The 22,442-nt window shown below is 45.5% G+C and overlaps 1 protein-coding gene across 3 annotated transcripts in view; it reads right to left on the minus strand.

The window, feature by feature from the left end:
- Positions 1–2,072: 2,072 nt before the first annotated feature.
- NHSL2 (NHS like 2) overlaps positions 2,073–22,442 on the minus strand; it is a 91,199-nt gene continuing 70,829 nt past the window's right edge. For 2 of the 3 annotated variants that reach the window (XM_026674620.2, XM_087972359.1), the window contains exons 2-8: positions 11,640–11,786; positions 10,256–10,392; positions 9,942–10,137; positions 8,191–8,322; positions 5,178–7,424; positions 4,027–4,159; positions 2,073–3,122 (exon numbers count right to left, since the gene is read on the minus strand). In XM_026674620.2, coding sequence (XP_026530405.2) covers positions 2,819–3,122; positions 4,027–4,159; positions 5,178–7,424; positions 8,191–8,322; positions 9,942–10,137; positions 10,256–10,392; positions 11,640–11,786 — 3,296 coding nt within the window. In that variant the 3' untranslated portion in view covers positions 2,073–2,818. The remainder of the gene's footprint in view (positions 3,123–4,026; positions 4,160–5,177; positions 7,425–8,190; positions 8,323–9,941; positions 10,138–10,255; positions 10,393–11,639; positions 11,787–22,442) is intronic. The other variant, XM_087972358.1, reaches the window with a different exon arrangement.

The following is a 22,442-nucleotide window of genomic DNA, read 5'->3' on the forward strand; positions in this document are numbered from 1 at the left end:
TGTGTGTGTGTGTGTGTGTGTAGCACTGTTCTTCAACCTTGGGCTCTTGAAGATGTGTGGACTTCAACTCCCAGAATTCCCCAGCCAACCCTGATGGAATTCTGAGGGTCTGAAGTCCAATATATTTTCCAGCAGCCATAGTTGAGAAACACTGCTAGATGCTATTCACTGAAAGGCAGCCCAAGAAAAGCAGGAAAGGCTATGTCATTTAATAGTAAGCATGCAGGGTAATTCTAATGATTGTCTTTGCATCTAAACCTATCATCTTCAGCTTGGATTTCTGTTGCCTTTGTCTAACACATTCACCAAGGGAGTAGAAAATAAGGCCATAAGCAAAAAAAATAAGCCATGCAAGTCACAGAGCAGCAGAGATCATAGCTGAACAGGTCGGCTGTAGGGCAGAAATCTCCAAACTTGGCAACTTTAAGACTTGTGGAGCTATGCTGGCTGGAGAATTCCGGAAGTTGAAGTCCACAAGTCTTAAAGTTGCCATGTTTGGGGACCCCTGCTGTAGGGTTTGGTCTAACCTACTGGTTTTTCTATGCATCAGATTCAATGGACTAGTTAAGGGGAGCTGATGCTTAATTCACCTCCTTGTTATTTCCAAGGAGCCATGGGAAACTGGCTACAACCCAAATTTGGCTGGGGCAAAAGCAGACCCACTGAAAACAAGGGGACAAGTTGGCCATACAATGAACGCTCAACAAACCTTCTCCGCCCAACTGTGTTGGATGCCGCTACTAGTAGCCTGAGAGCTATTTGTTGGGAGTTGTGGGTGCTCCATCACTGGAGGTTTTCAAAAAGACTCCGACGACCGTTATACCAGGCCCCTTCCTTGACACTAGAAGATCTCTGAGGCCCTTTCCAGTCCTTTGGTTCTAGATTCCAGGTTGCACAGCCCAGCTAAGTCAGGAGGTAGGCTAACCTTATGGGGGGGTGGCAAAGTGGTTTTTAAACACAGCTGGCCTTTTTTTTTTTAGCAGAGTTTTATGCCTCCAAACAGAGACATTCATTCTGTATTTCAATATTTTGCATTTGCAACGAATGAATCTTGAAAATAGAGCAGGTCCCTTTTTGATAAATCACATATTGATATATGCCAAGTGCAGCGATCTTTTGGTAGGGAGTATTCGTTTAAGACCGTTGGGGAGGGGGACGAAGGAACAAATTCTTTGCTAGTATTGATCTATGCAGTTTCCAAAAATGCAAGGTGTTTCTCATGAACTAAGACAAGAGTATGGAAAATGCAGGACCTCTGCATGACCAAACATACAGGAATTCCACTAACTCACTTAAAAAAGATCTGGACATTCTTCCAACATTGCTTTGCCAAGAGGGGGAAAGAACCTTACCAATATTTATCTCTATCTTTTTCCCCCCGCCATTCTTCTCTTCAAATTAGATTTATCTCACTGGGGATATCCTGTTAAGCAGTTTTCGTCCTCTGTGTGGGGCCATTTTTGTTGTGTGCCAAAAGCGCTTGTGTGCCAGCACCCACAATGCAATGCACACCCCCGTGCATGCGCGAGCAACACCCCCCCTTACCTGCACTGCGCATGCATGTGCCTCCCGGCCGATTTTCGGCCCGTTTGAGGCTGTTTTTGCCCTCTGCAGAAGCCTCTGCAGCCTCGGGAGGCCGAAAAACAGGCCCGTTTTGGCACTTCTGGTATTTCCGGAAGGCCTGTTTTTCGGCCTCCCGAGGCTGCAGAGGCTTCCCTCGAGCCTCTGGGAGGGCAAAAAACAGCCTCAAATGGGCCAAAAATCAGCTGAGAGGTGCGCATATGCGCAGTGCAGATAAGTTGAGCTCGGCTCGCATGCCATAGGTTCACCATCATGGCTCTACCCCATTTGTACCTGTGTTGGACAGCATTTCATCAACTGGACAAAAGCACTGTACCCAACAGACAACTCCGTTTTCAGCCTCATCTCTCTAAAGCAGGGGTGTCCAACCTTGGCAACTTTAAGACTTGTGGACTTCAACTCCCAGAATTCCTCAGCCAGCTTTGCTGGCTGAGGAATTCTGGGAGTTGAAGTCCACAAGTCTTAAAGTTGCCAAGGTTGGACACCCCTGCTCTAAAGTGACTCGTTTGGTCAAAACCCCTAACCAGTTTTGCAATCCAAAGTTTAAAAAATAAAAAGAATAAAAGATCAGATTGTGTGTGTGTGTGTGTGTGTGTGTGTGTTTAAAAAGAAGAAGAAAAGCCACAACAGCTGCATATTATATCCTACAAGCACTTAAAAAGTACCACATGCCAAAGAAACTGGACAAGTTCCAAGTTAGCTTTGTTGCGGAGAAGAAATCAAAATGAGGAGCTCCCAACTTGTACACCTGGAAAAGAAAAAAGAAAGAGAGAAAGAGGGAAAGAGGGGAAGAGAGAAGGAGAGCGAGAGAGAGAGAGAGAAGGAGAGATTTTGTTCCTCATGCAATCAGGGAGGCAAGTGTTAAGTCCAACTCTGACACCCACCTGTGATAGCCCTTACTAGGAACATCCATTGTGCAAGACTCTTTTGTCTAACCCAGGAAAGAAAAGAACATGCCTGTCTTTTTAAGAGGGGCGAATGCCACAAGGGATGATGGGCGTGCTCTTCATTTAAGACACTTTTCTTGAATCTACAGAGTCATCTCCTCTTCCTCTTCCTCACTCACTCACTCACCCAACCCCGCCTCCCTCCCTCCCAGTAAAAACCCAGAAAAAGTTTTGGCTGCAGGGAACAGATCAACCCAGATGCTTGAAGCTTCAAGAGGGAGCCGCAGGCTCACCCCTCAGGTCAACTTGGAAGAGGATCAGAAGGACAGGAGAGTCCTTATTAAAGAAACTCAGGGCTGGATTTTGGAGCCCGGGATGGTCCCGTCCACGGCAAACTCAGTCATGACTCTCCGAGCCAAGGGATTGGTGGTCTTGAGAAGTTCGGCTGCAGAGGTTCGGATGCCCGAGGCCCCTTTCCCTCCTTTCTTCTGAAGGAGAGCCTTGAAGTCCTCGTTTTTGCTGGAGGTTCTGCTTGTGCTGGGAGGACATTCGTTGATCGCGAACCCTGCGGTGTTCTTGGTGGGCATCTGGGAATTGGGTCGGTTGGCAAAGGAGTCGCTGGGCTCCTTCCAACCCAGTAACTTCCGCTTGGATCTGCGAACAAAGGGATGAGGAGAAGAGCTTGACGGAAGAAATAGAGAGATGACCACTGTCACAACCAACACTTGATGGCCTGGGAGCCAGCTAGAAGCTAGGGAAATATTTCTAAGGGTACAGAAGCTACAAGTCATCCACCCACCCACCCACCCACGAATTGAATCTAGTTCTTTTTCTCACTCAAAGCAGATGGTGTCGTGCCCTTGTTGGAGTCTGATTCTGAAGGGGAGGCTGAGCAGATGACAGGGAGTGTGGCTCCGGTGGCTGTGGAAGACGTGGGGGAAGGGCACAGTCCAGCTGGGCATTCAGAGGAAGACCCAGGGCCACACCCTCTTCATCCTAGGGCACGCAGGGAGGAACGGAGAAGGGAGCAACATGGCTTACGGGAGAGAAAAAGGCCCTGATTCCCTTCATTAGTTGTAGCCTGGAGAACAGGATATAAGAAGGATGTTTGCACACAGCACCTTGCTGGAAGCAAGGTGTGGATTCTTTTTGTCGAGGCTTATCTGGGTTTTGGCATCCTCCCACCTGTGTGTGGTCATTATTGTTTGAAAGTCTGCAATTTATTATCCTGGCCTATCGTGTTAATTACTTCAGCATGGTTTGTGTTGGTTTTTTTTTTTTATTTCTAAGTTATCTGTACTTTGGGTTCGGACTGCATTTCTTCCCTTTGTAGACTGTTTTTGGAAGAGTTTGACTCCAGCCGAGGATAATTGGACATTGGGGGCCAAGTTGGAGTTATTAAAGGGAATTTATCTATTTTTGTGACTTTGTTGTTTTTGTGCCATGCCTCGGGTCATCACAGATGGGCTGGTGGGAGGGGAGGCAGCCCCAGGGATGTGGGTTGGGCAAACAGCCCAAAACGGTCCTTCCAAGAGTTGTCTCCTGGATAAACTCTCACCTGTGAATGACGGTGAATAGATCTTCCGTGGTTCGGGTTGTCACAAAGACATCGTCGTCTTCCTCGGTTATGGACTCAGCTGTTTTGTCATTTACAAAGCGTTTGTCTTTGCCCCTCAAACCCACGGAATTCCCTATGGAAAAGAAAAATGAGAACCTTGGAAAAAAAAATAGCTTGATTCAGACAGCAAGCAGGGCACAAAAAGAAACAGGGTGTTCCTCAAACAGCAACAGGCAGCATCTGCGTACAAAGGAAGGGCAATAAAATGGGGTACAGTACTTTGAAAGATATTGGTTTCATCGTCTTCAGGAAACCCATCCAGTTGACTACAGAATGGCCTCATATTTCTCTCTTTGCTGCTATCTAGTGGTTGATTGGATTTTTGCAAGCCCAATCTGAAATTCTTGCACCATAAATATCAGATTAGTCCACAATCCCATTGGCATACATGAGATGAGTGTCCCTCCCTACACATTTGGCAGATATTTTGACCAGTGCCTGGAATTCCACAGCAACAAGACCACTGTAGAGAATCCTGGGAGTTGAAGTCCATAGGCAAAGCAAGTTGGGGAAGGCTGTGTTTAGTTGCTGTTTCACTTTAAAGTGTTGTGCGAGCCTCGCAAGTGTGGCTTGCAAAATCCTGTAAGATGCGTTGTCATCCATGGAGAGCACACGTGGTTCCAGCTATTGAACTTCCATGAAGTCCCAAGGAAGGACAATAATCAGACCTAGGACATAGACTAATAGGGTTGGAAGGGACCATGAAGGTCTTCTAATCCACCCCTTGCCCAAGCATGTGGATGCACAGAAAGAGAGGAGACCAGTGGAAATCTATGGGCCGATCTTGGGGAAGGAAGAGCCACTGCTGCTATGGAGGCGCCACCCTACCTCTGGGGATAAAAGGTAGGGGGCACAGATGAATAAGTGGGGCAGACAACTATTCATCTTCTGGACGGATGGACTTGTTAGCCTGCAATGAGAGAGGAACGTTTTGCCTGGGCTGCCGGCACTCCTAATTAAAGGAATCTTCAGAGGGTTTGTTGTGTTTAGGGAGCTGGGTCAGAACATTTCTCCTTAGTTTGCATTTACTCCCCAACTGAGCTAAGACCTCCCTTCAATCACCCTGAACTAGAAAAAGCAAGAAGCCTTACCTGGAATGTCTCCCCATGACAGGTCTGCAGGAATTGGACTTACATTCATCTCGCTGGCAACTGGAGACGGCACTTTGTAGGTGGTCAGTTCTGAGTAGGCAGAATCCTCATCTAGCATGATGACCGGGCTAGGAGATAGCCTCTGGTCCCCAGGACAAGGCCCCGGATGGAGTGGGGAAGTCACCAACGGCAAGTAAAGCACACTTGGCTTCTTTGGGACAGGGGGCGGGACTTTAGTTTTACGGCTCTCTCCCCCAGGCACCGCCTCGTCGAAAACCTTGGCCTTCATCTGCTCCTCTTCCTCCAAGCTGTCCTCAGAGAGCCTCCGTGCGGTGGAGAAGAAGGCCCCCACGGAGCCTTGCGTGGGAGAAGCTGCCCCCTCGGCCGAAGGGGATTGTGTGGGGCTCCATGTGCCTGCATCCCACAAGTGGTCTGGCCTCCTGGCCATCATATAAATGTTCTCTGCAGGGACCAAGCCCTGGGGTGCGGCTGGAGAAGTTGGAGAGCTCACAGGTGACTCCTCCTGGACTGGCGGAGTTTTATGCAACAGCATTGGTGGCCTTCGGGAGAGCGGTGGCTTCTCTGCCACTGGGGGCCGGATCTTCTTGCCAGGTTCCTCCAGTAGCTCCGGAATGTCCAGGTTATCCTCCGTCTCAGATCGGCTGATTGACCGCAAACGGACAGAACGCAGGTCTAGCTGGGTCACCATCGGCATAACTGGCTGTACCGGGCTCAGTTTGGGGCCCAGCTTGGTTCCGAAGGTACACTCTGAGTGGTGTCGGCTCACTTTGGCTTTGCTCTTGTGTGAGATTTTCAAGCCTGACAGGTCCAGATGGGTCGGCGGGGCAAACGGCAGGTCGAAGGAGAGGCAAGACTTGGGGCTCCGTTCCATCGGAGAAACCGGAGGTAGGGAGGACTTCCTCTCCGGCACAAGGGGCCTCGCCCGCCCACTCTGGTGAGGAGCATGGCCCAGAACTGTGGAGGTTGGGACCGTTGGGGTTGGCGTTTCGGATTGACTGGAGTAGCCGCTGGAGGGAGACATTACCCCTGTCAACCTCCCCGGGGAAGAGGTCTTCAAACTCATGTCGGCACAGAGATGAGATGGGGTGGTGGCCCGGGAGACGGAAGGAGAAGGGAGGGACTCAGAACTCCCACGTACCTTGGACAGTTCAATTACAGTCGTCCCAGTAGTAGCAGTGCTGGATCCGGACAAAGAGCAATAAGGATCGCTGGAATTCCATTCAGGAAGAAAACCCTGCTGGGCATAGGGCCTGTTCTCCAATTCCCTCGCGGGGTCTGCTTGGGCTTTGATGTGGACCTGTGCATCGGGCAGCAAATAAAGACTTTTGGGTCTCTGATCCTGGGGCAGCACCTCACCATCCTCTTCGGCCTCATTGAGTTTCCCTTCCTTGATCAAGGAGACGCTGCGGGTGGGCGGGCACGGCTTCTTCTTGGACTTTTTGAGGGAGATGCTCTTGGTCCGTTGTCGGCGCTGCTTTCGGGCCTCCTGCTCCACGGACAGGGAGATGTTATCGGTGCTCGTGCTGCCTTCGGAGCTGGCACTGGGATAGCTAAGGCCACAGGTCTCACTGCCCCCCATGTCCACCGAGCACAGGGAGGCTGTGTCGGTAGGGACGGAGAGCGACCTCTCGCGGAACCGGCACAGGATTCGCTCCCTCTCCAGTTGGGAAGATGCCTCTTCCCTCGAGTTGACAAGGGCTGCAGGGACTTTGAGGTCTCTCCTTCCACACCTCGAGCTTCCTTCGGCCTCTAAGGGGGACTCAGGAGAAGCACAAAACGTCCCACACTCATTGGTCCCAGCCATGTTGTCTTGGCTAATGAAGAAGGAGGATGGTCGATCGGCCTCCGGAGTGTCCCTGGGAGTGCAAGGAGACATCTGAGAGGCACTCTCTGCTACCCCCTCCTTTTGGCCCATAGAAGAGTTGGCATAGCAGAAGGAGGATGTGCTGCAACTGGGAGAGAAGATGGCATCCTCCTTGGGTCCATTGCACAGTGGACTGGCATACACCCCCTTGGAGTTCTCAGCACGGCCCACTTGGATTTGGCAACCTCGTCCCTGTAGGACCCCTCCAAGATCACTGAAGGTCTTTCTCAGCTGTGGCCGGGAATGAGGAGAACGAGCTTGGCGAGTGGAGCTCCTCCCATTGACCACATCAGGGACAAAATTGCAAGAGATGGACTCCGCTATGGTGGCCGGTGGATTGATGATGGGCCCATTGCTACTTCCTAGAGAAGAGTTAGAAAGGCAAGTGTCAGCAAACCTCCATTCCAGCCAATAACTCTGAGACAGACATCTTCTCAAAAGTTCCTTTTATTTGGATAGTAACTGGCACAACTGTGGAATCCCGAATCTGAAAGTACTGGGGTTCCTTACAATAAGTAAAAACTACAAAATCCATCCCCTGTGCCCATCATCGCGTCACATGGCCCAATCATCATCCATCCCAACTTGAGACTTCCTCTCACTTATGCGCAACACAACCTGACCTTGAATCAGAAAAAGAATGTTATTATGTCTCACTAGATATACTCCAGTGAATTCCCCCCTCCCACTTTCCCAGGCTCAATTGTGGCGTGGGAGCATTGGATATCAATATGGCTTCCAAAGCTGACAGCAAGGATGAATACAGAGTGGAGAAGATCTCCCTCTTGTATGCCTCCCGACCTAGATTAGGGGTCTCCAACCGTGGTGACTTTAAGGCCTGTGGACTTCAACTCCCAGAATTCTGTCTGTTCAAGCCAGCTGGGGAGTTCTGGGAATTGAAGTCCACAGGTCTTAAAAGTTGCCAAGGTTGGATACTCCTTGCTTAGACACACAACTTAGCATTAATTAAAAAAAAAAAAAAAGCAAGACCCTTCTATTCAGTCTCGGATGTAACTTAGCCTAAAATGTATATTTTTAAACCCACAAATAAAATATATATCTTTAGGAATGTCGCAGACCAGCAAAAACCAAAAGAGCAAGGGAGAAGCTGCCCCATCAGTGGGTCACCTGGATCACGTAGAGAGAGGTGAGGGAAACCAATCACGGTCCGTCTTCGGCGTAGCAAAGACTTGGGATTCATGGCAGTCTCGGTATTGAACAGGGAGTGTCGTGCACTGGCGTGTCGAGCGAATGGCTGCCCTATAGCCGAGACAAAAGAGATTCAGTGGTCCAAGAGGAGACAAGGAAACCCAGAAGATGACAACAGACAAGGAAGGCAGATGGTCTTCACTCAATTATAACTCAATAACTGTAATAATCAATAACTCAATAACAACAACTAACTCAATTAATAACTCAACCACACCTAGAGTAGTGCATCCAGTTTTGGTCACCACACTATAAAAAGATGTTGAGACTCTAGAAAGAGTGCAGAGAAGAGCAACCAGGATGATTAAGGGACTGGTGACTAAAACATATGAAGAACGGTTGCAGGAACTGGGCATGTCTAGTCTAATGAAGAGAAGGATCAGAGGAGACAGGATAGCAGTCTTCCAATATCTGAGGGGCTGCCACAGAGAGGAGGAAGGGGTCAAGTTATTCTCCAAAGCACCTGAAGGCCAGACAAGGAATAATGGATGGAAACTGAACAAGGAGAGATTCAACCTGGATATAAGGAGAAACTTTCTGACAATGAGAACAATCAACCTGTGGAACAGAAGTTGCCTTCAGAAGTTGTGGGAGCTTCATCACTGGAGGCTTTCAAGAAGAGACTGGACTGCCATCTATCAGAAATGGTGTAGGGTCTCCTTCTTGGGTGGGAGGGTTGGACTAGATGATCCACAAGGTCCCTTCCAACTCTGTTAATCTATCTATCTAAGATGGCTGGTCTTCCATTCCCAGAATTCCCCAGCTGGCTTCAACACAGAGATGGTTTTCATGCAGGTGTGAAATTGTGACAAGAATGGAAAAACAAAACCCACAAGCAACCTCTAAAAAAACCTCAAATTTTGCCATGCTGACAGTGACAAGATCACCAATGTTGGCTAACATTACAGGTAGTCCTCATGTAATGACCACAATTAAGTGAAGAAGTGAAACCATGGCTGCATTTTCAATCTTGCTTCAGCTTTCCTTTCCTTTACAGACCCGTAAAAGTCATAAATGAGAGGATGGGTCTCAGGAAGTTGCTTTTTTCATTTTACCACTGTCATGGTGAACAGTCAGTAAATGAGGCGGTTGCTAAACAAGGACTACCCGAACGTGCAAATTCACAAACAAAATACCCCAAATGGGAGGGAAGAAATACTTCAGGAAACCGAAACTAGTGGAGAAGGTTGCAGATTTGCATCCATGGAAGTTCAGGCGCAAGGCTTCAGTGCGCATTTCATGCTGCTCTCCAGCATGCTGAGCTCAGTGCTCTTCCTTGCACACCCTCCATCGTTTCGTTCTAAAAATACCCTGCCCTATTGCACACCTGCAGGCCAGAGGTGGTATTCAGCTGGTTCTGACCAGTTCTGGAGAACCGGTAGAGGAAATTTTGAGTCGTTTGGAGAACTGCCAAATACCACCTCTGACTGGCCCCGCCAACCCCATCTATTTTCTGCCTCCCTTTGAGTCCCAGCTGATTGGCTGAGTTTTCTTTGGTTGCCCTGCACAGGAGAATGGAGCTGGAAAGCAGGTTAGTGGTGTGCAGAGGGAATGGGGATTTTGAAGTATCCTTCCCCTGCCACACCCACCAAGCCACGCTCACAGAACCGGTAGTGAAAATATTAGAATCCCACCACTGCATACATGTACACCCCCACGATCTACCTTACCTGAGACGTTGATGGGGACAATGTTGGCTTGGGTGGAGCAGGGCTGTTGTAATCTCTTTTCCTCCAGAGCAGGCAGTGGGGATCCTTGGGCCCAGGCTGTGTGTTTGTCTGGGGTAGCAGGCAAGCTAATCGAAGGCTCCAGTACTCTTACCCCCAGGGTTGTGGTTTCATTCTCCTTCACTTGCTGGCTTGTAGGCTGTCAGAAAGTGGTATGGATGGGGATCAGCTAGGTCCGTGGGGGTTAGGGATGGACACACACACCCCGGGCCCCCGATATTTCCCCTAACAAGCTAAAAAAAAAGCACCAGACTCACCATGTAGACAAACTCCATGCGTTTGTTGGTGGGACGGCGAGGACTGCACTCCAGATGCCTGTCCACTGAAGGGGAGCTGGCATAGCGGAAGGTTTGTCCACTGATCTTGGCGTCCAAATATGGCTCCTCGTACTCTTCTGGAAGGAAGGAAGGAAGGAAGGAAGGAAGGAAGGAAGGAAGGAAGGAAGGAAGGAAGGAAGGAAGGAAGGAAGGAAGGAAAGGGAAGGAGGGAGGGAGGGGAAGGGAAGGGAGGAAGAAAAAAAGGGGGAGGGGGGAAGAAGGGAGGGAAGGAAGGGTGAGGAAGAAAAGGGAGGGAGGAAGAGGAGAGGGAGGGAAGGAAGAAAGGGAGGAAGAAGGAGGGAAGGAAGGAATGAAGGAAAGGAAGGAGGAGGAAGAAAAGGGAGGAAGGGAGGGAGGAAAAGGGGAGGGAAGAAAGAGAGGGAGAGGGAAGGAGGGAGGGAGAAAAAGGGAGGGAGGAAGGAAGGAAGGAAGGAAGAAAGAAAACAAGAAAGAAAATGTGTACACAATTCATTCTTCATCTATCCTTGGGCAAAGGCACTTTCATTTCCTTTTTAAATGTTTTTCAATCCACAGTGTTGAATCACAGTCTTTTCAAAATTTCCTTGCCTTCTTCCCCACATCTTCTCTTTTAAAGCCATAACTGCTTATCTGATGAGGAGCTTTGAACAAAATTAGAAGCTGGAATTCTTTTATGTTGTTTTGTTTGGGTTTTATAAAGGGGTGACTAGCTTCTTCTTTTTTTTAACCCCCCCCTTCCCAAAATTTGGTATTACAAAACATTGGTTTTTTTCTGCTCTCCCCAAAATGGCTGCTTCTGAGGTAACAACACTGGTTCATGGAAGAGTGGAATTTGCTTGATGAAGAAAGGAAGAGGGGGAAAAAACCACAGCCCAATCTATATATTAGATAAATGATAGATAGATAGATAGATAGATAGATAGATAGATAGATAGATAGATAGATAGATATAGATAATAGATAATAAATAGATAATAGAAAAATGATAGAAAGATAGATGATAGACAGACAGATGATGGATGAAAGATGATAGATGATAGATAGACAGAGACACTGATAAAAAATAGATGATAAATAATATATAGATACATAGAAAGATGATAGACAGACAGACAGACAGATGATGGCTGGAAGATAGATGATAGATGGATGGATGGATGGATAGATGATAGATAGATATAGATAATAAATAGGTAATAGAAAAATGATAGATGATAGACAGACAATGGATGAATGATAGATTATAAATGATAGACAGACAGAGACAGACAGATGAAAAATAGATGATAAATGATAGATAGATACATAGAAAGATGATAGATAGACAGATACAGATATTCAGTACCTTGCAGCAAACTTTGGAGATTGAGCTCAGCTTCATGGTGTAAGTCTTCCACACCAACCGGTCGAGCCAAAAATATGTTGACGGGTTGATGCCATAATAGCTTTGGTGGGGTAGGCTTCTTCACATCCAAGTCTAAGTTGGAAGTAGCTGGAGAGGAAGGAAAAAAACAGAGAGGAAGAGAGAGAACAAAGTTTGTGTTAGGATTCAAGTGACACCGAGAGATATTTCCAGATGTGATCACACAACCAATCTCGATCTACTTTCGAACTAGAGAAAGGTCTCCATTGGCAACCATTCATGTATCGGCCGTTCAAAGTTGGCACTAGGAAAAAGGGACTCGTGACCAATCCTCGCGCTTAATGACTATTGTGATATCCCCATAATCATGTCATCAAAATTTGAGCACTTGGTAACTAGCATGTATTTACAATGGTTGCAGGGTCATGTCTGTGACTTTCCTAGCTGGTTTTCCAACAAGCAAAGTGAACTGGGAAGCTGGATTCAATTAACGATGTGTGTAACAACTGCAGTGAGCTGCTTAATAACCATGTCAAAAAGAGGTTGTAAAATCAGACGCAACTCACCTAATAACCGCCTTGCTTAGTAACAGAAATTCTGACCCCCCCACGGCGAGCTCTTTCTGTACTTCGCTCTTGCCATTTGCAATAATTGTTTTAGCAGGAGAGTGAAATATTAACCCTAATCCAGCAAAATGATTAAACACTGTAAATTGAAACCATTTGATCTGGCTTGGCTTAACCATTCAAACCGATTTGATCCATCCGATCCGGTATCCAATCATCAAATGTTATTTGGAAAGCAACGTATCTCTCCCTGATCGGAACTGACCACGTCAATGTGTTGGCAGTGTTCCAGTGTTTGAGGGGCTGCCACAAAGAAGGGGGGGGTTCAACTTAAAAACCTAGAACTACGCTGCCTTCGGTCCGATCTAAGTATAGTATATAAAATCATACATTGCAATGTCCTACCTGTCAATGAATACTTCAGCTTCAACCATAACAACACAAGAGCAAACAACAGGTACAAACTCAAGGTTAATTGCACCAAACTTGATTGCAGGAAATACGATTTCAGCAACAGAGTGGTCAATGTCTGGAATACTCTACCTGACTCTGTGGTTTCTTCCCCAAACCCCAAAAACTTTAACCTTAGACTGTCTACTACTATTGACCTCACCCCTTTCCTAAGAGGTCTGTAGGGGGCATGCATAAGCGCACCAACATGCCTACCATCCCTGTCCTATTGTTTCTTTTATTTTGCTTACATGTATCCATGTATCATAACTATGTTTTTACTTATACCTATTATCTTGTAAGCAATTGAAAAATCAAATAAATAAAATATATACAATCATAATGACGATAATGATATTTGTATGTTAACACCTTGGACACCTAGAGAGCACACTATTCAACATAGAAAGGAAATGTATGATATAAAACAAAAAATATTAAAAAAAAAGAAAAGAAAAGGAGACACTAGACAGCCATTTGTCTGAAATGGTAAAGGCTCTGCTGCTTGAGTTAGAAGGTTGGACTAGACGACCTCCAACATCCCTTCTAGTTCTATTCTGATCCATTGATGGTATCCAACTCCACCACTTCATTTGTGTTTCATTCTATTTGCTTGTGAACTGAACATCTTTCCCCAGAATCCCAGAACTGACTATTCGCACAATCTTTCCCCAAACATTGCATATACAACCTTCTCTTCCCCTGCCCAGCTCTTCAAATGAGTGGATTTTTCTGGGAGAAGGTTGCCTTGGATCAATCTTTTTATTGCTGTATTTAATTGCTGGAGATGAAAAGTTTAGCATGCTCACTTGACTCTTATTTAATAAACAAGACTTTCAAAATCTTAATGAAGACTTTTTCCCTCTCTTTTCTAACAATGTTATCTCTAAGGGGTGCATAAACAACTCTACTGGAAGGAAATGGATTGAAATGCTTGAGTAGGAAAAAAGAAAGATAAATAGAGATGCAGCACCTCCTGAGAGTCAATGTGATAGAGAAATGTGCAAATAATTACTATCAAAGTGGCTGTAGGAGAGATACTCTTCCCCCTCCCTTTCCAAATCTTATGTTGCATTCCTTCCTTTCTAAAACCTCTTCTTTTTTGAGTGGGAAGCTGAATTTCCTTTCACATTTCTTTCTCTCCAAAACAATAATTCATCCTGGCTTTCAGTAGGTGGGAAATTAGTCACCCTGGTGTTCTACAGGAAGAAGAGGGCTGCTCTTAAGGAATCTGTCGGGCTTCAGACCAACTCTGTTCTGATCCAAAAATTCAATTTTTGGGTGGTGGGGAGTCTATTGCAACAAAGGGGAACCAAAGGCACCGTTTACACAACACACGAGATGACGAGGCTGAGACAGTCTTTTATATTTTATGAGATTGAGTGAACCATCCATTGTATTAACCTCAACTTCCAATCTGGCACGATGCATCTGATTTCTGGGGGGGGAGAGCATATTCCACAGAACAGCAAACCTAGTTGCAAATATGGATATTGTCTTTGATTAGAAAAACAGATCTCAGACTGTGTTCTGGGGACTCCTTGTAAGAAAATGAGTGGCAGAGTCTGGGAGGTGGGAGTTAAGAGAGGGCCCAGCCTAGAATCCTGACGTAGCCACAAGCAAACTAACTCCAACTTCTCTTGAATTCTATGGATCCCTTTTTTAAAAATCTTCAAACATTTTTATTAAGTTATAGAGTATTATAAAGTACAAAAGTAAATAGAAGAGCAGTGAGGGGGGGGGAGAAGGGAAGAGAAGTGAAGAAAGATAGGGGAGAAAAAAGGAAAAAGAAGCATCCAACTCTCTGTTGCAGTATAATAAGGCAAGAACAACAAATCACAGCTTTTTACTTTTTCATAATAATATGAACCAGCCATTTCTATAAAGATCTATCAATCTACTCGATAAAACCCAAAACCAAAGTTTCATTCTTTTCCACATCAAGCACGAAGTTCAGAAGCGGTTTCCAGTTTAGTTGGACCTTCACCTGTGAACCTGGTCTTTTACACTCTGGAGGACCTGAGACCTTTTCAGGATTCCATGAAGTCAAATCAATTAATATTTTTTTTAAAAAAATCTCAGTTTTAATTTCTAATGCAATAACTATTGAGAGACATAACCCTTATAAATCAAAACTTGTTTGAAGTCCTCCATTATTTTGAAGAGGTCCTGAGGCCAAAATGTTTGAGAACTGCTGGGTTAGAAGTGTGTATGAACCCTCCCAACTTTGTAAGGATTCTGAGGCTTGGGGAATCAACAAAATATTCTATGACACTGTATAATTTGTTGATAGAACTCCGTATGCCAGTGGAAAGCTCCCTGATCGTGTTCTCCTCCATAACCGCCTTTGTGGTCTTTAAATTTTCAAACATATTAAACTGTTTTCCTTGGAAATTATCACTGATTATGTGGAATGCTTATAAATGTTTTAAGACCAGATTGTTCAATAACTTCCAATTGCCTTGCATTTTTTAAAGGTCAGCAGGGGAGAAAGGAACGAAGAAACTGAAAAAAGGACACTATATTAATTTTAGCACGCAGAGATACACACACTGTCAGGAGTGGAAATTCAATTGGTAGCATGCAAATCTGATGAATAAATAAACGTGTGTCCCAAGGCAAAGGATGCTGTAAAAAGCTAATTACAACTTGAATTTTTCCGTTCCAGTTGCTCAAGTTCATTTGCATGGTATTCGTCTAATTACGCTGCTGCTAATTCGTTTTTGGCAACAACGCCTCTCTAATAATATGGGGAGGGGGGAATTCACAGGAAAACCTAGCAAGGGAAAAAAAAATTGCTTTCCTATTTGTGGTGGTTCCAAACCAGATCACAAGGAAATCCTAGGAGAGCAATTCCATACAGGAATTAAGAAGCTCTAATGGAAACATTTTGAGCGCCTTAAAAAAAGTAGAATATTACCAGCTTGTCAGCAGTTGTGAATCTGCATTTGGGGTGGGTTGTGTTAAGTTTGAAGAATAAGGAGACCAGACATCTGACCAGTGACTTCAACTCTTTAATAATAACAGGAATAGGAATAGAACAGAGCAAAACTCTATGGGAAGCAGTAACCTTTATAGGGTTGGCTGCTACCCTATTAACCAATAACCTTGTGATAAGTTCAAATAATAACCAATAAGGAGTGGCCTCATCCTGACCAATCCCTGTTCGTTGTTTGAGGACCAATCAGGTGTGCAGGCCTTCAAACCCTATTTTGCATTTTATGCTAGTTACTTTATTGATTCATAACAGGTTGCATAATTAGACTTAGCCAGGCTAAACGATCATGCTGGGAGACCACAATTGTTTTCTTCCCCAGAAATATCAATGCACCAGTGGTGGGATTCAATTTTTTTTACTACCGGTTCTGTAGGCATGGCGTAGCTTGGTGGGCGTGGCTTGGTGCGCATGGCAGGGGAAGGTTACTGCAAAATCCCCATTCCCTCCACACCCCACTAACCTGCTTTCCAGCTCTGTTCTCCTGTGCAGGGCAACCAAAGAAGACCCAGCCGATCAGCTGGGACTCCGGAGGCAGAGAATAGATGGGGGCGGGGCCAGTCAGAGGTGGCATTTGCCGGTTCTCCAGACTAGTCAAAATTTCTGCTACCGGTTCTCCAGAACTGGTCAAAACCTGCTGAATACCCACCTCTGCAATGCACACAAAACCGCATTGTAAGGATAAAAGAGAAGGAACTAAGCTCAAATCATTGTCCCAAAGATGCTTTTTCAAGAGTCAACTGGACTTATTCTAGAATAAGACAGATTATTTTCACTGTTGAAAGAGAGCAGCTCTTGAACAACCATGTTCTTTGGGACAACCATGATCTGGAAGACTGAGAATCTCCACAGAGATTTAGCGATGCACTTTGGGATGGACACCCTTTGAATGGTGCAGGAATAGGAACCGATTTCCAGAAAAATTGCAGACTACCGGAACCATTTGCACTTCAGTTTGAGATGCAAACAACACAGACTCATCCCCAACAGCCTGCGTGTGTGCTCAACAGTGAAGGGACTGGGCAGAAAACATAGCTCCAACTCCACAGTGAAAGAAGACGACAACTTCACAATTCAGGTTTTGAAAGCGAGAGTGGAACACATCCTCCAAGAGTTGAAATCACTTCTACCAAAGAAAGTATTGGAACAGGTCACAGAATTTATAAAGAAGGCACAACTAACACAACACAACTCAAAAAGCCCAGTTGCCTCTTGAAAAAGCACCTTTGGGACTTGGATGACTTGAGAATCTCCCTAGATATTCAAACTATCGAGCTATAGAGAGCTAGCGGGCAGGTCCTAAAGGATTAAGCAAGACATTGCCTTCAAGTTGATTCCCACTCCTGTGACTACACTGTCATGTCCATGTGTTTTTTGTCGCAACAGCACCGAGAACCTTGCCACTGCCTTCTTTCACATTTTATTTTTAAACTTCACAGTCTAGCTTTCAGACCTGAACAGCCTGGCAGCCTTCCACCTCCAGTCGTCTGGTCTTGCATAGATTTTTCTAGATCAGTGTTTCTCAACCTTGGCAACACTGAAGAGGTGTGAACTTCAACTCCCAGAATTCCAGTTGCAATTCCCATTCAATTTTAGGGGAATTCTAAAGAGCCCCAGGCAAGTTATCAGGCCTGCATTTAACAGAGGCACAAGGGCCACGCCCACAGCACATGTTATCTCCAAGATGTTTAGGGGTCTGGAGGGTAAGACATAGGAAGAGGGGTTGCAGGAACTGGGTTTGCCTAGTCTAGTGAAAAGAAGGACTAATGGTGACGTGGTAGCTGTGTTCCAATATCTCAGGGGTTGCCACAAAGAAGAGGGAGTCAAGCTATTCTCCAAAGCAGTAGAAGGCAAGACAAGAAGCAATGGATGGAAACGAATCAAGGATAAAAGCAACCTAGAACTAAGGAGAAATTTCCTAATAGTGAGAACAATTAATCAGTGGAATGACTTGTCTCCAAAAGTTGTAGGTGCTCCAGATGTTTTTAAGAAGAGACTGGATAACCAACTTGTCTGAAATAGGGCCTGCTGCTTGAGCACGTGATTGGAAGACCTCCAAGGTCCCTTCCAATTCTTATTCTCCTTTTTTGATTCTCCCACCATTCATCTGGCTGTTGCATCCGTCCCGTGCATGTTGGGCAGACAAAACTCCCTCACCCAGATCCTCTTTGTCCCTCCCTACCTTCTGCTATCATCTGTTCATGTTATTCAGGCATGAAAGGCAGCCCCCTCTTCTTATTTCAAATGAGGGGGTTTGCTTTCGTGCCAGAACTTGGAGCAACCTGGCAAGTGACTTGGTCCTTATTGCCTTATCCCGATGTTGGAAGGAGAACGTCGGAGTCCTTCAAAGAGCCCAAGAGGAAAAACAAAAATCAACTGTAACAAGCAAATAAAAACAGCCAATGAAATAAACTAGGAAGACTCCAGGTCACCAAAGGAGAATGTACTCTAGAAACTGAAAGGAAGCAGAAAGCCAGAAGCAAACCTTCCATTCTTCACAATGGCTGCAAGCCAGTTCGGAGTGAAGGATCACAAGACCTAGCTAGCTTTTTCCTGAGTAAAGAGGAACAACCACTCGGCATGTCCCTCAATGCTAACTTTCCTACCCAAGGAGCAACACAGCAAGGGCATGATTTATTCCGATCAAGTTTCATTTGATTTTCCAGCTCTGCAACCAGACCTTATCTGCGTGATCCCTGCGTAATCAGTCACTGGGCAAAATTAACTATTCAGCAGTAAAGTTTTCTTAGCTCATCATCAGCCCTTAATTTCTTAGCAAAAGCTACAGCTTTGACCTTAATGTAGAAGCATGTCATAGGGCAGCCTCATACACTGTTTCATAAGCCCAGGCTTGTAGGTTTCCAGATGTCAAATTATTATTATTTACTACATTCAAATTCTTAATGTGTCAAAAGAGTTTATTAAAGACCAAACTGGAGACTAATTTTATGGTGTTTAATTTGAATTAACTCTGTCTCTCTTTCCTTTTGTCCAATTCAAGCTAACCACTTTTCCTTCCTTCCTTCCTTCCTTCCTTCCTTCCTTCCTTCCTTCCTTCCTTCCTTCCTTCCTTCTTTCTCATTTCTTCTTCCTTCCCCTCTTTCCTTATTTTTCCTTCCTTGCTCTCTTCCCGTCTTTCCTTCTTTTTCTTCATCTATCCTCTTTCCCTTTCTTCTTTCCTGTCCCTTCTTGCATGCTGAAATGCAAAAAGGGAAACATTTCTGCTTTTATTTCGTTTTTAGTTTGTTTTGATAGCTGTCTGCCAGCAAAAAGCAGGCAGTGCCCTGTTTTCAGCCACAACAGCCTCCTGCAGCCCTCTGCCAGCGAAAATGGGGCCCGCAGCCGAAGATGGGGTACAGTGGAGGTGCACACAGCCCCCCAAGCTCCCTTTTCACTAACAGAGGCCCCGCAGACCAGTCCTTTACTGTTTCTAGGCCGGCCTCATGGGCCAGATCTAAGCACCCTGAGGGCTGGATCCGGCCCATCGGCCTTGAGTTTGATACCCCTGATCTAGATATTTTAGACGACACTTCCCATTATCCACAAATATTGGCTATGGTCTTGAGTCAGATGGGAACAGGGCCCCTAAATAACTGGAGAGCGCCTGGTTGGTAAAGCTGCTTTAAAAAAGCAGCCTGTGGGGGATTGTGTTGTTTTAACCCTTACTTTGTATTTGTGGGAAGCAATTGTTTCCAGTTGTGGAGTTATATATATATATACATATATATATACATATACATATACACATACATATACATATATGTTTTCTGAGGTTTTCAAATATATTTCAAATATATATATTTGGATGAAATGTTGTCCTTTATCAAGACCAGAAGCTCCATTCGATGTTTCTGTAAAAAAAGAGGATCATAAAAAAAGAGGAAATAATACACAGCATTGCCTCTCTCCGTGGGAGAACAGAGACGCCTCTTTTGAAGAAGGACCTCGCCATCTGTACTTGTTCCGAATTCTTCTGTTCCCTAAATTGCAGCTTTTAAACTCCATCATGTTTTTAATTGCCTTCATGGATCTGAAAGCCTCCCTTGGAAACATTTTTTTTTTTAAATAAAGCACCTAGGGATTTCAAGAAGCAATGGATAGAAACTAATCAAGGAGAGAAGCAACCTAGAACTAAGGAGAAATTTCCTAACTGTTAGAGCAATCAACCAGTGGAATATCTTGCCTTCAGAAGTTGTGGTTGGACAACCATTTGTCTGAAATGGCGCAGGGTCTTCTGCTCAAGCAGAGGGGTTTGGACTAGAAGACCTCTGAGGTCCCTTCTGACTCTATTATTCTATGTTCTAAGATGTGGATAGAAATCTCCATCAGAGGTGGGAGTGAGCAAACTAGCTGATGTGGAGGCTTCTGACAAGGCTTGTCATGCCCCTGTTGGAATCTGATTCCGAGGGGGAGGTGGAGCAGCTGAGAGGGAGTGGGAGTGTGACTCTGGTGGCTGTGGAAGAAACTGGGGAAGGGCAAAGTCCGGCTGGGCATTCAGAGGAAGACCCAGTTCTTCCCTCTTCATCCTAGGGCATGCAGGGAGGAACGGAAAAGGGAGCAACATGGGTTACGGGGGAGAAAAAGGCCCTGATTCCCTTCATTAGCTGCAGCTGGGAAAACAGGATATAAAGAGTATTTGCATACAACACTTTGCTGGAAGCAAAGCATGCATTATCTTTGTCAAGTCTTATCTGGGTTTTGGCATCCTCCCAACTGTGTGTGTTTTGTTATCTTTTGGAAGTCTGCAATTCCTTATCCTGCCCTGTCTCGTTAATTGCTGCAGCGTGGTTTGTGTTGGTTTTTATTTATAATTTATATGTACTTTGGGTTCGGACTGAATTTCTTCCCTTTAAGAACTGTTCTTGGGAGAGTTTTTTTTCTCCAGCCGATGATAACTGGACATTGGGGGCCAAGTTCGAGGAATTAAAGGGACTTTACCTACTTTCGTGACTTTGTTGCTTTTGTGCCACGCCCCTTTGGGTCATCGCAAGGCTATACAATGGGGTGGATCTCTAAGGAGCTGCTTCAAGACAATTTGCTTGGTCTATTGGGAACAGGAGGGTACAATTTGGCTTTTTCTACATTCTACAGCCGGGATCCATTAATTTCATAATTCTCACTGCCAACAAGGCAGTATCATTCCAATCATTCAGCATTGTTTTGGGGATACTTTGGGCCAATGCAAAGCAGCTCCAGACCACGCTGCTCTCGTGACGCTGGCTTTATTCAAAAACCTCAGTTCTGGCTCAGCTGGCTCTGCATATTTAAAACTGCACTAAAACTACCTTTCTCCTTTGTTTGAAACTGGGTGGAACTCAAGAGACGTTCCCCCACCCCCATTTTCAGGAACTCCTGCTTCATCATCTCTCTCAGCTCCAGGGCTTGGGGTCTTTTAAGGCTTGATGGGTGTGTTTATTTTTTCCCCAGCTCCCCCTTGCAAAAATTGTGGGGATAATTTTTGAACGTATGAGCAGATCACAGGGCTGTGAATTGGGACTGAGAGTATTGGAAACTGTTATTGCACGACTCTTTTGCACTGAATGTAGGCGAAAAGATGTTTGGTCATGTAGGGCAGTGGTCGCCAACCAGTGGGCCGGGGAACATTGGTGGTCCGCAAAAATATTTTGGTGGTCCACACAGAAATGTCACCCCCAAAGCAATTAATCCAGGCTGCATGGGAACACAAGGCTGTGCCACCCACATGGCCCATGGGAACAGAAGGCTTGCGTCGCTTGCATTGCAAATATCATGAGGTAGTGAGAGAAGGGGGGAAAAGGTGGAGTGGGGGAACTTGCCCCACTCGCCCTCACCTGGCCACCGGGCTGCTTCTTTCTACTTCTTTCTTCTTCTGCTTTTGGCTGCTCGTAAGGAAAGCAGCAAAAGTCTTTCTTTCTCCTCACCAAACTCCACCAGAAATGAGTCTTTGGGACCCTGCAAGGCATCCTGCTCCAGGAGGCTGAGCCAGCAAAGACTCATTGCTGGTGGAGTTTGAGGGAGAGAAAGAAAGACTTCTGCTGCTTTCCTTGCATGAAGCCAAAAGTCTCTCTCTTTCTCCCCACTCCCTGAGAACGGAGCTGGAGACGGTATCATGCAATCCCAAATAAAGAATGATCAATCGGTAGGAAAACGGGGTGAGGAATTTTCCTGCAGACTTTTTTTTTGGATTTCCCTAGGGTCTCTGGTCCATGGGATTTAAAATTATGAGTTTGGTGGTCCCTGTGGTCCAAAAGGTTGGCGACCCCTGATGTAGGGTGTATAATGCAGCCCTTGTTTCTGCTTCTCATTCCACCAATTCTGGCTGATAATTAACCTTTCTGTCACCAATCATGGTGATTTTAGCAGTGCACAGCCAAATGATTCCATTTCCCATTAATGCCTTGGTGCTGCATTGTTTCAAGGGCATTATGGGAAACTAAAAAGTGACTCCGCTGCCTTGTGCTGTGCCAACCAAATGGGAAGAAGGAAGGAAGGAAGGATTAAAAGCATACTTCAACTTCACACCTTGTGGAAGTAAACATTAGCCACAGATCCTGGCCCTGGCCTCTCCTTGTTGAGCTCCAGTCCTTCCCAAGATATTGGCAGAGCAGTGTCCCTTGCTCAAGTCCTAAATTTTTCTGTAAATTAGTAAGTTAGGCCCTTGAGGACAAAAAAAAAAAAAAGCTTCATTGGGATTTTTGCATTGAAAGCTCTCTATAGGAGGGGAAATAAAGAGGATTTCCGGTTGCAAACGGTTTCCTGTTTGTTGTTCATGAAGATATGGCTGAGGAAGGAGGG

Source organism: Notechis scutatus, chromosome 10, assembly GCF_049901735.1.
Source record: "Notechis scutatus isolate UNSWTSFEM ecotype Mainland chromosome 10, rNotScu1.2, whole genome shotgun sequence".
Lineage (NCBI taxonomy): Eukaryota > Metazoa > Chordata > Lepidosauria > Squamata > Elapidae > Notechis > Notechis scutatus.